General features: G+C 56.0%; 1 protein-coding gene and 1 pseudogene across 1 annotated transcript; one reads left to right on the top strand and one right to left on the bottom strand.

Moving 5' to 3' along the window:
* Positions 1 to 1,038: 1,038 nt before the first annotated feature.
* On the bottom strand, positions 1,039 to 7,168 carry LOC101910881 (cytochrome P450 1A4-like). The gene is made up of 7 exons (XM_013300766.3): positions 7,006 to 7,168; positions 5,270 to 6,135; positions 4,911 to 5,037; positions 4,551 to 4,640; positions 4,339 to 4,462; positions 3,686 to 3,772; positions 1,039 to 2,441 (listed from the first exon to the last, which is right to left on the bottom strand). The coding sequence occupies exons 2-7, from the start codon at positions 6,125 to 6,127 to the stop codon at positions 2,135 to 2,137; spliced, it is 1,593 nt and encodes a 530-aa protein (XP_013156220.3). The 5' UTR covers positions 6,128 to 6,135; positions 7,006 to 7,168; the 3' UTR covers positions 1,039 to 2,134.
* Positions 7,169 to 11,400: 4,232 nt separating this feature from the next.
* LOC101916600 (cytochrome P450 1A5-like) lies at positions 11,401 to 14,908 on the top strand (annotated as a pseudogene).
* Positions 14,909 to 15,661: the final 753 nt, after the last annotated feature.

Here is a 15,661-nt window from a genome sequence, read left to right as displayed (position 1 = left end):
CCCCAGCTAATGGCAGGCTGTCCCGGGGATGCTAATTAAAAGCCAAATCGTTGTGATAGCAGTCAGTAACAATAACACTAAGGTGAGCAAGGTCATGGGGGGAGGAAGGCTCCTCATACCGAGAGCCGCTTTTCCACAGCACAGCCCCAAAATTAAAAATAACTGAATTATTCAGCTGTCCTTTATGTCTTGGTGATAGACAGCGTCAAATATTAACTTTTCTGCACTTATTCTGATTTTTTCCCTGTGTGGGGCAAGGGTAGCTCACACCACAGAGCACCCCAGGGCAGGGATTTGGGGAAAAGAACACTTTTCAGCAGAAGACTGAATTTGGCCAAGATTCCCGATGTTACAGCCCTGTTTGAGGGCTTGGCTAAATATTTGTGGCTCGTGAAAATGTCCCTGTGGGGCAAGAGCTGTTTCCTACCCTGCCGAGCTGGCAACCCTGGCAGGCTGGTCCCTGCAGGGATGCCACTTCAGGTATGCGCCGGCCCCAACTTTTCATATACTTCCATATTATTTGCATGGCAATTTAATGTTTCTTGCCTTTTTTAAAAGTTAAGTTATGCAAAGCCTCAGAAATAACCATGCTTCGAGATGGGGAAGCACAGAGTAGGCAATGGCTCAAAGCATCCCTCTGTGGATTGCCTCCCTGAAGGCTCTGAAAGGCTTTTTTCAAGCTATTGATTTTTTTTTTCAGGGACAGAATGGCTAATCTTGATTTTTAGTGAAAACCTGAACTAAGCCAGAGCTTGGCATCACCTCTCTGCAAATCACAGCTGAGGCTGTAGCTTCTTTATATACGCAGGAAGAGGGACCAGAGACAGCACCCACAAGGGCTAAAAACTGCCCCTAAAGGCACTGGGGTCCCACCCCTGACAGTAACAGGACAGCCAACTCACGTGTCTGTAGGAAAACCCCTGATCCAACATACCCAAGTCAGATTGTAAAGGATGATAGAGAGGTAGAGGGGGCTTCCCCCCCTCCCCCCAAAAAAATCTTTTTCCAGTGGAATAAGACCAGCAAGAACCAAGCAAGAAACTTTCATATACATATTTATTGGATTAGAAATACTGTGCAGTTGATATCCCAGCATATGGATGCATTCCACACAAGCAGGAATTGCTGCTCCGTTTGCCATGAGAATTCACCTTCACGCTGGCTAAAGCGGATGCAACATAAGGCAGCGCATCCCCTGCGGTCCTCAGACCAGTGCTCCTGTTACTTGTCTGAGTATAGACATCTATTGCTTAACAAAAAATAAAACCACACTAGTTCAAAACAAAAGATGCATAGCCTGAAAGCCAGAAGTGTTCTGCTGTGCCTCTTACTACATCTTGTCCCTTGTTCTGAGTCCTTCGATATTTTCCAGGAGGCTTCTTGTTAGGAATTTAGCTAATATGTCAATTTGCGAGCAGCGCTACTTATGAATATATATAACTTTTTTCCCCCCAGTAGGCCGTCACCAAGGATTGGTAGAAACACTTGGGTATTGATTTAATGAATTTACATTCAGGGAATGTGGCTGTGCGAGGTGGCACCCAGCAGGGCTCCGCTTGGGCTGGGTGCTGCCGCAGGGAGCCACTGCATCGGCTGGAGAGCCCCTTCCCACCAGCACAGGGAGCCAGCGGCTTGGCAAACAGCTCTGCCAAATGAGCTTAAAGACTTTCCCCACCGCACAAAAAGGCTGGCCAGGTTTCTCGGGGAGGAACATGCAGGTTTATTCCCATTTTGTGGATGAAGGGAGTTGCCCACAGCAACTCCAGCTCTGCCTGCAGCACCGGGCAGGTTGAGGACACCCCTACTGATGTCCCACACTGCTTCTCCCAGCCCAAAGCCTCCCCCTCCCCACCACAGGGCTGCGGCCCCCTGGACTTGCCCAGGAGGGGTGGGCAGGCTGGACCCCGGTGAGCTTTCCTGCACGCAAGGGCAGTGGAGCAGTCTGGGGGGGCTGCGAGGAGCCCGGCAAATCTGGCGTTATCCCTCCCTGCTCGCAATTACACGAGATGAACAAGCCTCCAGTGAAGCAACACTGCGAGGGGCTGCGCTGGCTTCCAGAGAGCGCTGGCAAAGGCAGGCTGAGTGTCTGAGTCCAAGGGCTGGCTTTCTGCAAAGCGACACGTCCTCCCACAGCTTATGCTGAGTTCTTCACGGGGAAACGCTTCTTAATCTGGAAGCACTCGCATTTCTTGTATTTCATTGTCAGTCCATACTGAGGAGTGATGTCCACCTCCTCCCCAGGGAGAAGGCTGAACTCCAGCTGCTGCAGCATGGTGGTCAAGAAGAGGAAGATCTCCCACCGGCCTATGGACTCCCCGATGCATCGCCTCTTCCCCAAGCCGAAAGCCATCACCTTGTCACTCTCTGTCCTACTTATTTCAGTCCCTGCAGCATTGAGGAACCGCTCAGGGTTGAAAGTTGAAGGGTCCTTCCAAAGGGTCCTGGAGCAGAAAGGAGACATGCTGAAGGAAGCTGTTTTCAGCCATTGTGGTAGGGACAGCAATAAAAAAAAACCAAACAAAAAACCAAAAACAAAAAACCAAATCCTCGCAGAGAGCAGCACTGCAATGCTTTCTCATTTCACCCTCCAAAAACTTTGGCAACCTCTACCCCAATCTAAAATGCCAACTAAGTGTCAGACACCATCAGCTCAGTCTACTGAGACCTCTATTTCAAACTCTGATTGTGTTTGCCTGTGCAGATACCAGAGATGGATTTAATTCAGCATGCAATAGCGAGAGATCCTGCAGTTTCAGCCAAAAGGAGAGCACAGAAATCGGTCAGCAGCTCATAAAAAAAAAAAAAGAACGGAAACCTGAAGGTTTTGCTGGTAGAACTCAAAGAGGGAAAACTTCCCAACCTGTCCCAACTCAGCTGCTGGGAGGTGCCAGGTGGGATTTTCCAGTGTCTTAGCTAAGAATTTATGCTTGGATATGGAGAATCCTCTCTGACCCTAAAGACACTGTCCTGTTGCAGTGCTCACCAGCACAAGCAGAAGAAAAGTTTAATGTTTCTGCACTGCTGGGCTATTTGGATACAAGTCTCTTGAACTTCTGATCCAGAACACCTGGTCTGGGAACCACCTTGTGTATCAAGCCTTAGTCAACTTACTGCCCCCCAGGAGGGTTTCTACTGGAGAGCAGTGGAGGAGTAAACCAGGGCTTTGGTTTCCAGAGCCCCTTTCAATCACCAAAGCTGATTATCAGCAATAACAACATGAGCCTATTGAGTTTAACGAGAGGCACGTCAGGGCATATTTCTTCCTGAAAGAGGGAACCGGGCTCAGCTCTTGCTGAGCACATCCAGAGCCGTCAACCCAGATCACAAGGGCTGCTTGGCAGCAGGATCTACTGATTCCTGATTATTCAGCAGCCCAAGCTGCCAGCCCTTGCACGTATGTGGAAAGTCCGGTGCATTGAGGACATCACATTACTGCACAGAAATTGGGTAAGCCCTGGTGTTGGGGACTTGCTGAACTGGTGACCAAGTCAACCCAAGGTGGCTCCATGCCCCGGAGAGCCAAGGCTGGGCTGAGGAAACCCACGTGATTTTTGGTCCGATCTGCCTTTTCCTGCCTTCGTGGCCCATCTGGCTTTTGGCATGTTGCTCTAAAGGATCAGAGTGATCTTAAAGCCAAGCAAACCCACGGCAGCCTGGGTGAGCACGGGGGGTTTGGGATACTCACTCATCATGATTCACTTGCCACTGGTTGATAAACACGCAGGTATCCTTGGGGATGTAATAGCCATTCAACACTGTCGCTTTTGTTGTACTGAAAGTAATAAAGGCAGGGGGGAAGAAAAGTTAAGAGGAGACCCACAGCTTTGCAACAAAACAAAGCTTGGCAAGCCCTAGGGGCGTTCCGTTTTCAATACCCTATTTGTACTTCTAGAGCTGGCTAGAAAATACCCCGGTTTGTATTTCAGAGACTAAATAGTCTTGGTTAACACTTTTCCTCAAGCAGAAAGATTTTAGTTTCAGGAAGCTGGATGAGTTGTGTTGTGGTTTCTTCCAAGGCAGAGGGAAGTAAAAACCCAGGGGTGTTCACCATCCCTCTACTAGCAAAGGCTTTGGAATAAAACTACCCTCAAAGGAAAGGATTCACCCCCAGGAGGGCAGCAAGCTGGGCAACAGATGCAGCCACAGGTGCCAGCACTATCAGCGAGCACGAAAGACACAGGGAGCTTTAGCACAAGTAACTCAGGCTGTGCACTGGAATATTTCCCCGTAGCAGGGACTGGTTCCCAGGCAATTATCTGCCAAAATGGCACTTCCCAGAAAAACACTCCAAAAAACCCCCAACACCCCAGACAACATGTCAGCCACTCCAGCCCGTACCTGTGCGGGATGGTGAAGGGCAGGAAGGAGGAGTGCCTGAACATCTCCAGGATAAAGGCTTCTGTGTAGGGCAGCATGCCCCGGTCCGACAGCCTCGGTCTCCTCTCCCAGCCGATGGTCTGGTCTGTGGGAGGTCGAGAGAAGGGAGTGGGTTGGGGCCAGCCCTTGCCAGAGAGTTTTTAGCCCCGGCAAAAGCAGGTTCATGGACTCACCTAGTTCTTCATGGATCTTCTTCTGGATGTTGGGATACAAGGCAACATACATGAGGCTCCAGGATAGGCCAGTTGTCACAGTGTCAAAACCTGGGTGGATGTGAAAAAGATACTTAGTTACCAAAAGAGGACAGGCTAGCAGGTATTTACAGATCCCATCACTCCAGACGTTTGCCTTGGAGCAGTTCCACCATCAGCTATGACCAAATAACCATTTGCTCTGGTCACTGCTCAGGAGGGCACCCGGGAGCCCAGCAGCAGCTCCAAACACTCAAGCGTGGCCAGGGTCTCACCCCAACAGCTCCAACGCCCCCACCCAGCCTCCCAGCAGCAAGGCTTCACCCCCAGAAATGTTCCCACCTGCTCCAAAGAGGTCATTGACAATGCTGATGATCTTCTCATTGGAGAGCAGGACACAGGCATCCTCCCCTGTGCTCTTCTCCTGGCAGTGCTCTATCAGCGAATCCGTGATGTCCCGGATGTGCTCCTGGGGAAGAGCAGGTGAGTCAGGGACATCATGGACATCCAGGGCTGGGGAAACCTCCCCCAGCCAGTGCCAGCTCTCGGGGGCATTAACTACAGATTGGAGAGCTCCGAGGAGCTTTCCTGGGCAGAGGTGGGGGGACAAGGGAGTACCTTCTTCCCGGCATTGCCCGGCAGGCAGCAACTGACAGTTGTAGGCATCTCTAATCACATCCAAGAGCATTCCAAGCTCTTACCTTATCAAAGCTGGTGTAATGCTCCTGGACAATTTTTTGCACAAAGAAGCTGAAACGCCTGTTGATGTCCTTGAAGAGATGCATGGTGCGGCTGGGAAGATACCGTAGCATGGGGATGAAGTCTGCAGGGTTGCCAGCAGCAGCCACATCCCCAAATTCATTGCCGAGGTTCACCAAGCTGAGCAGCTCTTGGTCGTTGTGCTCGTAACGCTTGCCAAAGCAGATGGCACAGATGACATTGGCCACAGAAACCACCAGGTACCGGTTCAGGTCAAAGCTCTTCTCCTCATCCATCAGCTGCAGGAACTTGGTGACCAGGTAGTCAGCCTCCTTGGAGACGTGCTCCTCCAGCAGGCAGGTGGAGGAGGACGTGGGGCTGGGGGCGATGGAGAAGGTCTTCAGGGCGTTCTGGGCCAGCTTTCTGCGGGCTTTCCACACCTCCCCCGAGTCGGGGCTGAAGGCCAGGCTCTGGCCGTTCGAAATGTATTGGAAGCTGTGGAGGTCCGGGCGCCCCATGAAGTCTTCTCCTTGCTTCACCAGCGCTTGCTTGATGGTGTCCAACCCGCTCAGCACCAGGACGGGACGGGTGCCGATCCTCACCTCCATCACGTCCCCATACTTCTGGCTCAGTCTGGTCAGGACCAGGTGCGTGTCCTTCCTCAGCTCCAGCACGTTGCCGAGGATGGGGTAGCCTCGGGGTCCTGGGGGGCTCTTCAGCTCCTTGGGCACGTGCTGCTGGAGGGACTGGAGCAGCAGGAAGACCAGGCAGAAGACGGCAGCCGCGAGAAGGACCTCAGTGGCCGAGACAGTGCCTTGGCTTCCCACCAGCGACATCACAGCCTTCATCGCTGCCGGCATGTAGGAACCTTAGTAATAAGCCAAAGAGGCATCATGAAGGGGGGAAGTTCCCCAGGGCACCTCTGATTTGAAACACCCTTAGCAGTGACCGCAAAGGGCTGCGGGCAGGAAAGCTGGGCTTAACTTCTGATCCAGAGCTGCACCGGTTTTCTGCACTTCAGGAAACTGCTTGCACTTAAAAGCAGTTTTTGTGCTAGCCAGGAGTGAAAGGAATAGGTCTCAGAGCTATTTCTCTGTGTGTCAGGGAAGGAACCATGCTCTCAACTACTCTTTTCTACCACAAAGCCCTTTCCAGAGTGCTTGACTGTAGGAGAGCTGAATCCTCCTGACTGGAGTCATTAGGTTGCTTGCACCGAGCCTCTGCTCGCCACCAAACTGAATACAGCAGTGCCACAAATTCCTACGAAACCGATGGCCATGAAAGACATGGCTGTGGCATGGGGTGGCGGCACCAGGCTCCCAGCTTTGATAGGAATCCCTCAGAAAACCCTGAGCCAAGGGTAGGAAGAGGCTGGATTCGAAATCCCACCTACCCTTGGGTTGGGCAGGGTGCCACAGCCTGGTCCCACAAGTTGAGGAGCCTGGAGGGCTGATGGGATCCCTGCACCCCAGTGGGTGCAGCCCAGCCAGGACCCTCAGCCCAGCCCGCAGCTGCCGATCGTGGCCACCGCAGGGCAAGGATCACCCCCAGGACCCCCCAGAAATCACCTTCCAACAGCTATGGGAAGGATGCTAACGGGGATTCGGGGAGCTAGAGCAGGGGGACCACCCATAGCAGGGCACCCCCAGGTTTTCCATCCCTCGGGGGTCCCGTGGGGGAGCTGGCAGTGCCCCCCGCACCTCTCCATCCTGCGGGCACAGCCATGCCCCCTACTCACCTCCGGCGCGGCGCGGCGGGGGGCCCGATCCTCGCGGCAGGTACCCCCGCTCGCCCTTCGCTCCTGCTTTATATGCATCGCCGCTCGCCCTGATTGGCCCGGCCACCTCCCGTCACGTGACCGAAGCCTAATCAAAGTTGACGTGCGTCCAAACTCCGAAATAACTCCCCGGACCACCCCCACCCCCCCGCACCCCCGGCCCCTCCGCTCCCGCTCCGCCCGTGGGCTGCGGAGCCCCGCTGCCCTGCCTGTCCCCGTGGGAGGCTGCGAGGGGGCGGGGGAAGGGGGGGGTTGTCCCAACGGGCCGGGGGGTGCCGGTGCCTCCCGTGGGTTTCAGACCGGGGCGGGCATCGCGTGCGAAGCGGGCGGGATGTTTGGGCAACCCGCACCGCCCCGGTCACTCCAGTCACGCTACCGGCAGGATCTTAAAGGCGCCGGTCCCGAGCCCCGGTTCCCCCCACGACCCCCCGGGCAGCGCCCCGGCTCCGCCGCTCCCCGCTGTCGCAGCCCCCGCTGCGGGCACCCGGTTCTATGCAGCACCCCCGCCCCAACCCGCCGCCGGTGCCCGCAGCCCCGGGATGTCCCCAGTGTCCCGAAACCGCGGGGCGAGCGGGAGCGTGGGAAAACAGCCCCGGTGCGCGCGGTGCCGGGCGGGAGGAGGGGGTCACCCCCTCACGGTGCTCCTCGAACGCGCAGGGATGAGCGCTGACCACCCTTCCCACCGCGGTGCTTTAGCAATCCCTCCCCGGGGGCTTGCCCGTCCGCCCGCCGGTGCTGCCCCGTAAAGCAGAGGGAGGGGAGCCGGAGGGGGGTCACCGGCTCCGTTCCACCCCCCGCCCAGCTACGGGGACGCTCTGCTGGTCCCCAGCCCGGACCGGGTCCCCCTGGGGAAGGGGGCGGTGGGGCAGCCCCAGGGGTCACGGCCCTCGCTGCCCCGGCCCAGTTAAAGATTGTCCAGGTTCGCGTGAGAAGCCACCGCGCCCTCTGTCACCTCCTGTCCCCTGCGGACAGAGCGACCCGGGGGTCGAGGTGGCACGGGGATGGGGCTGAGGTGCAGCTGGAGGGGGGGGGGCACGTCGGGGGGGATGTTCGGGGGACCAGAGGGGGGTCTCAGGCAGAGTTTGCAGCTCCAGCCCTGCCCTCTCCATCCCCGGTCCTCGTGGGGTGACAGGCCAGGACCTGCCCTTCTGGGAGGACAAGGGGGACCAGCCTGAGCCGCAGATGTCACCCCCTTCACCCGCACCCCTGTCCCCAGCCCAGCCACAGAAGGATGGGAAAGGGACCGGGGGTCCCGCCCCGCCGGTGGGTCACAGAGGTGGCACCGGGGACATCGCGTGCGAAGGGGCTCCGGACAGACCCGGGAGGGCTGCCCCGGTCACTCGCAGTCACGCTATGGGTGGGTGGGGGGGGAAATGGCTTTTAAAGGACCAGGGCGGTGGCCTCACGTCCAGGAGCCTGGCCCGGGGTCAAGGCGGCGCCGGAGCCGCTCAGGATCAGCCCCCCCGGCTGCCTGGGGCTGGGGGGGCTCCCCAGCACCGGGGACACGTTCAGGGTAACAGGACTGCATCCCCTCTGCCATGGGATGCTGCCATCACCTGCAAGGGGACAGCAGCCCCCCCTGCCACTTGTGTGCCCCTCCACAGGACACAGACATCCCAGCCCTTTCCAGCCATGAGGAGTGAGGGAAAGGGCAGCTTCCCACCGTGCAAAGCAGGGGGGCTCAGTCGTGTCACCGCCAATGTCCCCTTTGTGGCCCTGGGTACACTGAGCAGTGCCCCAGGCTGCTCCGAGGGTCCCAGGCAGGGCTGTCCATCCCCGAGGGGACACGCTGTGCAAATGCCCCTGTGCTGCCTTTCCCCGCAGCTCAGGAGGGGCTCAGGGCACATGGACCACACAGGACATGGCCACACGGCTGTAAACCCCAGGCAGAGATGTCTCCCCACACGCCGGCACGCACTGTGGCACCCCATCAAACACAGGAGGCACCCATGCCCACAGCTTCCCTGAACCCACGTCCCAGCGCTCACGCGCGTGCATTCACCCCATCTATAGGTACACCTATACAGGCATGTCACTGCGCATACAGACTACACATATACATTGCACATACAGAGCTGATGCGCATCCACGCTGACCCGCAGTGCACACATGCCCATTTTAACATGCTCTCATGTACACAAACATTCTATATGTGTCTTATATATACATAAATAGCTCACTTGCCTACAAATGCACAGCACATTTGTGCTCTTGCATGTATATATTTGCACGTGTTCACATACACACATGCTCTGCCACACGTGCACATGCCTGCAGGCGCCGTCATCCCCTTGCTCACATATATCCTTGCACACACATGTTGGCACAAGCATATGCACCAACAGCCGGGATCCTCCCCTGAGCGGTGACCCACGGAGGGAAGCAAGGGGCATCCTCGTGCGCTCACAGGCGTGTGCGAGCCCTGCCAAGGGCAGGGGCCCGGTGGTGGCTGTGTGGCTGCCCCCCGGGCAGCTCCGGGGAGCCCAGGGCTGAGCGAGGGGCGGTGGCAGGGTGGGGGCCCGTCCCTGGGTGAGGATGTGTTTGGGGTGTGAGGCTGCCTGGCACGCAAGGCGGCAGCTCTTAACGCTGTTCTCATCAGGAGGCACCCTGCCCTGCCAGGGCTTGGCAGCCAGCACAGAGGAGGCTGTTGGGGGGGCAGGGAAAGGGGATGGAGGGGGTGGAAGTGGGGCAGGTGGGTCCTGGGGATCCCTTTGGTGTTCCTGATACGGTTCCAGGACCCTCCCCAGTTCCTCCAGTGCTTTGGGATATGATGTATCAGGAGAGGCTGGTGGGGGGTTCCCCATCAGTGCAAGGCCACAGAGGTCTGAAATGCTGCCTGGGGGGGGTCAGTCTGCACCCCCACCTCCCCAAGCCCATGCAACAGAGCCAGGTAGATCCATGGGGATGGGAGAGGCCATGTGGACCTAGCCTGTGGGACAAGCCCTGTGTTGCCCTGCTCCTGCGAAACCCCAGCCTCCCTCCCCAAAACACTCCCAAGCATCTTCCTCGCTGAAGCCAGGGCCGGTAGGTCTGCAAGGTGCCTGGCAATTATCAGAATGAATATTAGGAGCCAGGGTTTTGTAACTGTTCTTGCCAAACATTAATGAACAGCGTCATTGCTATTAATGAGCCCGATTAGACCAGATGTTGAAAGCCTTTATTAAATATTAGCTCAGCTTTTACCTGGGCCAAATTCCCACTGTAGTTTTCAAAGATGGAATGAAACCTAGGGCCAAACCCCAAAGCCCTGGCTGGTGCCTGCTCATCCCGGCTGCACTTCCCAAAGCCCTGAATTTTGCCCCAACTGGAGCAGCAGCCCTGCTCCCTCCTGCATCTCCTGTGGGTTGGCACACTGTGTTTTTGGAGGGATGAACCGGTCCAGCCTTGCCCAGTACTGCCCCTTTCACCCCTCCTATCTCTCCAGCTCACCTCCTCCCCTCTGCCCTGCCACTCCTCTCCCTCGGAGGAGCTGGGGGAAGCGAGCCAGCCGCCTTCTCACGCAAGCCTGGGCAATCGTTAACCTGAGCCTGGCTCTGCCGCTGGGCCAGAAGGTCCTGCCACCACCAGTCCCAGGGCACAGGGTCACACCGAACGATTCCCCGGGGATGGAGAGGGCTGTGGCTGTGGATGCCTTGCTGCAAACACACCCCCTCGCTGCTGGAAGCAGCCAGAGCCTGCAGCTCCCACCACCTCCAGGGTGGCCATGGAGGTGACAGACCTTTGTGTGCTGGGAACAGTCTGGTCAGCCCAGAAAAGGTCTCTGGGGGAAATGCTAGTACCCACATCCCACGAGGCAGCAATGCCAAGAGCGTGTCCTCTGTCCTCCCTACAGCAGGGGGTGGGGACCCCCTTCTGCCTCCCTGTCCTGGGCTCTAGGGCAGGCACGTGCACTGGGTAGGAGAAGAAGTCACCATTTTTCCCCCAGAGCCTGTTGGAGCTGAGGAATTTTCTTCCCTTGTTTCTCGGGCTGGCTCCAGCCAGGCTCAGCCCCATTTGTCGGTGGGTAGCTATGCCCCAGGGCTTTCATGCTGTGCCCCCCAAGAGATAAGCACCCGGCCGTGCAACAAGGGGAGCGCATATAAAGCTGTGGCCTTCCAGGTGGTGGGAAAAGAAGGCCCAGGTGGGAGATGAGGATGCCCTGGGCTCCCCAGGGCAGGCGGTCCAGGCACCCTCTGCCTATCTTTCCTGGGAGCCACAGGCAGTACAACCTGCCCTGTCTATTGCAAGGACCTGCAGGTAGGAGACAATGTGTGTGTGTGTTCAAACATGGATATAGGACTGGAAGGTCATATACGGGTCTAAAGGAGGAATTCATGCACCGGGCTCCCCCTCCCTCCCCTGCCCACCCAGCGAGCCATGTGTTCCTGCAGGACAGCCCTGTGGCACCCTCGCTCCCTGCCACCCAGCCACCAGCAGATCCAGCCTCCTGCCTACACATGCTCGCAGGGCTGGTGGGCATGGGGCCAGCTTCACCAAGGGGTGGCTGGTCCTTTCCTCCTGCCTCCCTGCGCTGTTCTGAGCTGTGGTTTTCTGTGCCTCAGTGCAAACAGACTGTCTGCCCTGTGCAGGAGCCATGGCTGTGCCAGTGGGCACTGGGGTCTTCTGCAGGGGAAGGGGTGCCATTAAAGGTGCTGGGGGGCTGAGGTCCTCTGTAAGCGATGGGTGTGTCTGGAGACTTTACAGGTTTCCAGCTTTTGCCCTTGAAAACCCCAAAGTGCTGCACAGACAGCTCCATCACCCTGAACTGTTTAAGGACACTTGTTGCCTTTTCTCAGCATCAGGAACATCTGCAGGACTCAAGCTCTTGCTAATCCCGGCTCTTCACCACACTTCTGGTTAACACCTTTAGGGTTCCTACATGCCGGCAGCGATGAAGGCTGTGATGTCGCTGGTGGGAAGCCAAGGCACTGTCTCGGCCACTGAGGTCCTTCTCGCGGCTGCCGTCTTCTGCCTGGTCTTCCTGCTGCTCCAGTCCCTCCAGCAGCACGTGCCCAAGGAGCTGAAGAGCCCCCCAGGACCCCGAGGCTACCCCATCCTCGGCAACGTGCTGGAGCTGAGGAAGGACACGCACCTGGTCCTGACCAGACTGAGCCAGAAGTATGGGGACGTGATGGAGGTGAGGATCGGCACCCGTCCCGTCCTGGTGCTGAGCGGGTTGGACACCATCAAGCAAGCGCTGGTGAAGCAAGGAGAAGACTTCATGGGGCGCCCGGACCTCCACAGCTTCCAATACATTTCGAACGGCCAGAGCCTGGCCTTCAGCCCCGACTCGGGGGAGGTGTGGAAAGCCCGCAGAAAGCTGGCCCAGAACGCCCTGAAGACCTTCTCCATCGCCCCCAGCCCCACGTCCTCCTCCACCTGCCTGCTGGAGGAGCACGTCTCCAAGGAGGCTGACTACCTGGTCACCAAGTTCCTGCAGCTGATGGATGAGGAGAAGAGCTTTGACCTGAACCGGTACCTGGTGGTTTCTGTGGCCAATGTCATCTGTGCCATCTGCTTTGGCAAGCGTTACGAGCACAACGACCAAGAGCTGCTCAGCTTGGTGAACCTCGGCAATGAATTTGGGGATGTGGCTGCTGCTGGCAACCCTGCAGACTTCATCCCCATGCTACGGTATCTTCCCAGCTGCTCCATGAGGTTATTTAAAGATTTCAATGAGTGATTCCTTCATTTCCTGCAGAAAATTGTCCAGGAGCCCTACAAGACCTACAACAAGGTCAGAGCTTGCAGGACCCTCACCTGTACCAGAGGTGCATCCGTGCTCTTTGGTCTATTAGCAAGCTGGTTTTCTTGCAGCCAAGCATCAAAGGGCAGCTACGTTCTTGCCGGTACTGCTGCACTGAGCCGGTCCAGCTGCAGCCTCTCTCACCCGCAGTCTCTCCATGCGCAGGCCAGCACTGCAGCCCTCCTCCTCCTCCTCCTCCATGGCCCTGTGCGACAGGACCACTTTGTTGGTTGGACACCTGATCTGTGCCACAGGTTCCATGCAGGACTGTCTCCTTGTTTTCACAGATTGCAAAAGTGGTAGGGACCAGCAGGGCTGGAAGATGATGATGTTCTCCAGAGCTTGTGTGACCCTGGGCTTCCCCTGCATCAGTAACGCCCATTCCTCTGTGGGTTCTGCTGCCATGACTTGTCTTCTCTTCCTCTCAGAGCATCTGAGACATCACTAACTCCCTCACTGATCAGTGCCTGGGGAAAAAAGTGGTAGCAAATATTGTCGTGCAGATCCCTAAGTAGAAGATCATCAACCTTGTGAACGACTTCTTTGGAGCAGGTATCTTTTCCCACTAGGTCCCTCAGCTACTGCGGATTTTCTCAGGTTCCTCATGTTATAGCTCCATCTGACACATCTTTGTCCAACACCAGGCAGCCAGTTTGGGTCCAAGCAATCGTTCTTCTGCTCATTGGTCTTCTTCGACCTTCCAGAGAAACCTCTTGAGACAGCATGGGACATTAGCCCTGGAAAGAGGCTTCAGGAAAAAGCAAAGGGCACAACTTATAGTCAAGCCTCACAAGCCAGGGTGGCTTTTCCTGGTTCAGGGAGGTGTCTATTGAATGACTGATTTATCTTTGAGTTACTCTGTGGAAACTCCCCCATTCCAGAGAAGTTATACAAACCTGACATAACCGGAGGGTGAATCAGGATGCATGAGAGCAGAATATTTTAGCAAAGTTTTCTCCGACAGGATAGAAACCCAAATCTCACTGTGTGACCCCAACCGGCTCCCTCCTCTCGACCTCCCACAGACCAGACCATCGGCCGGGAGAGGAGACCGAGGCTGTCGGACCGGGGCATGCTGCCCTACACAGAAGCCTTTATCCTGGAGATGTTCAGGCACTCCTCCTTCCTGCCCTTCACCATCCCGCACAGGTACGGGCACAGGGTGCAAAGGAGGGAAGGACAAGGTGGACTTGAGGCATCTTGGAACAGCCACCCCAACAGCAGTGGGCGAGAGGCAGGGAGAGTATTATCGACTTGTAGAGTGATGGCTTCATGGTGGACACGGGGAGCTCACAGCCCTTGTGCAGGCTAACGTAGGAGCTCCCGAAGAGCAATTCTTGCCTTCACTGAAGATGCTCCACCCAGCTCACGGTTGCCCAATCTAGCTCATGGACAATGCAACCACCCCTCATAAAGCCATCTCTCCGGGCCACATCCTTACTTCAGCAGTGTCAGAAGCAAACTAATAGTCCCCTGAGGATGCAGAACCTTTTTGCTTCCGGAACTCTCAGAGACTTTTCTCTCCCCAGCAGGACCAGGGACATAGTGTTGAACAGGTACTATAGCCCAAAGGGCTGTTGTGTGCTTGTGCATCAGTGGGAAGTGAATCATGCTGAGTAAGCACCTTCTGAGGCAGAAAGCCTCCTGCCATGACATACAGGACCCTTCCTGCACAGTTACCTTCCTAGACAGGAGTGGGGTCAACCCACTTTAAAGAGAAAAGGGAGCACGTGAGCTATCTGCTAAATTCAGGGATATTCTTACGGACAGCTCCCACCTTCCAGTGCCCCCCACACCTGTGGCCAGGAGATGCCATCCCAGCATCCAATGCTTGCCCTCCAGGAAGCTTTGGAAGGATCCACTGACCTCCAACCCAGAGCGTTTCCTCAGTGACGAGGGGACCCAAGGGAACAAGGCGGATAAGGAGAAGGTGCTGGTTTTCAGTCTGGGGAAAGGGAAGCGCAGTCACCAGGTGGCAGGTCTTCCCTCTCCTCTCCACCTTGCTCCAGCAGTTGGAGCTCAGTGTCTGTGATGGCAAGAAGGTGGACATGACGTCACTTTATGGACTGCCCCCTGGGAGCACACAAGATGTGACACGTCCAAGCCAAGCAGTGCTTCCCCATGAGGAGCATGGACTGAGCAGTGGGCTCATCTGCTGCCCAGACGTTGCTGGGGGGCAAGGACCTGGGTGTCCTTGCGGCAAAGCTGGGACTGGTACAGTTTTACGGGATGATACAATAAACCGAAGCCACTGAAACTCCTTTTCTATCTTGTTCACTGTGTAGCATTTCTTGCCTTTTTCATTTTCCAGCATTTCTAGTGTTGGATATTCCATCAAATGCTGGATATTCCATCATATCTAGTCTTAGTACCACAAAGCACGTTTATGGGGCATGTGAACTGTCTTTCGCTAGAGGGAAAGGGAAAATACCCCAAACCAGACCGTCTGAGTACCACTGGGCTGTATCCTTTCAGAATCACGCTTCGACAGCTGAAGGACAGCCCACCCATGCCATACTCCTGTGGCCCCCATCCATGTTTAAAATCTTGGATGAACTGATGCCCAAAGCTTGGGTGGAGAGGAGGAGGATGTTATTGAGGTCCAGCCAGTACCACTGTTTCTGGACTAACTGGGACAAGTTTTCAATGGTTGAAATTTACCTTCATCGTTGATGTGTCTGCAGGGAAAAAAACCCCTTGGAAATCTTGGAAAAATGCTAATACATCTCCAAGTCCTCTAAGGACATCTTGTTCCCTTGTCTCTATACTACATTTTTCATCACCTAGCTGAATTATCATGTCACTCTAAGATCCCATTCAAGAGTTTATCTTTGTCCATAAAGAAGCTCAAAGCACTTCAGTGCCTCTTTGAGAATCTGTCAGACAGCCTTG

Source organism: Falco peregrinus, chromosome 1 (assembly GCF_023634155.1).
Source record: "Falco peregrinus isolate bFalPer1 chromosome 1, bFalPer1.pri, whole genome shotgun sequence".
Classification (NCBI taxonomy): Eukaryota; Metazoa; Chordata; class Aves; order Falconiformes; family Falconidae; genus Falco; species Falco peregrinus.
Note: the sequence above shows the minus strand (reverse complement) of the source record. Positions and strands in the feature narration are given on the sequence as shown.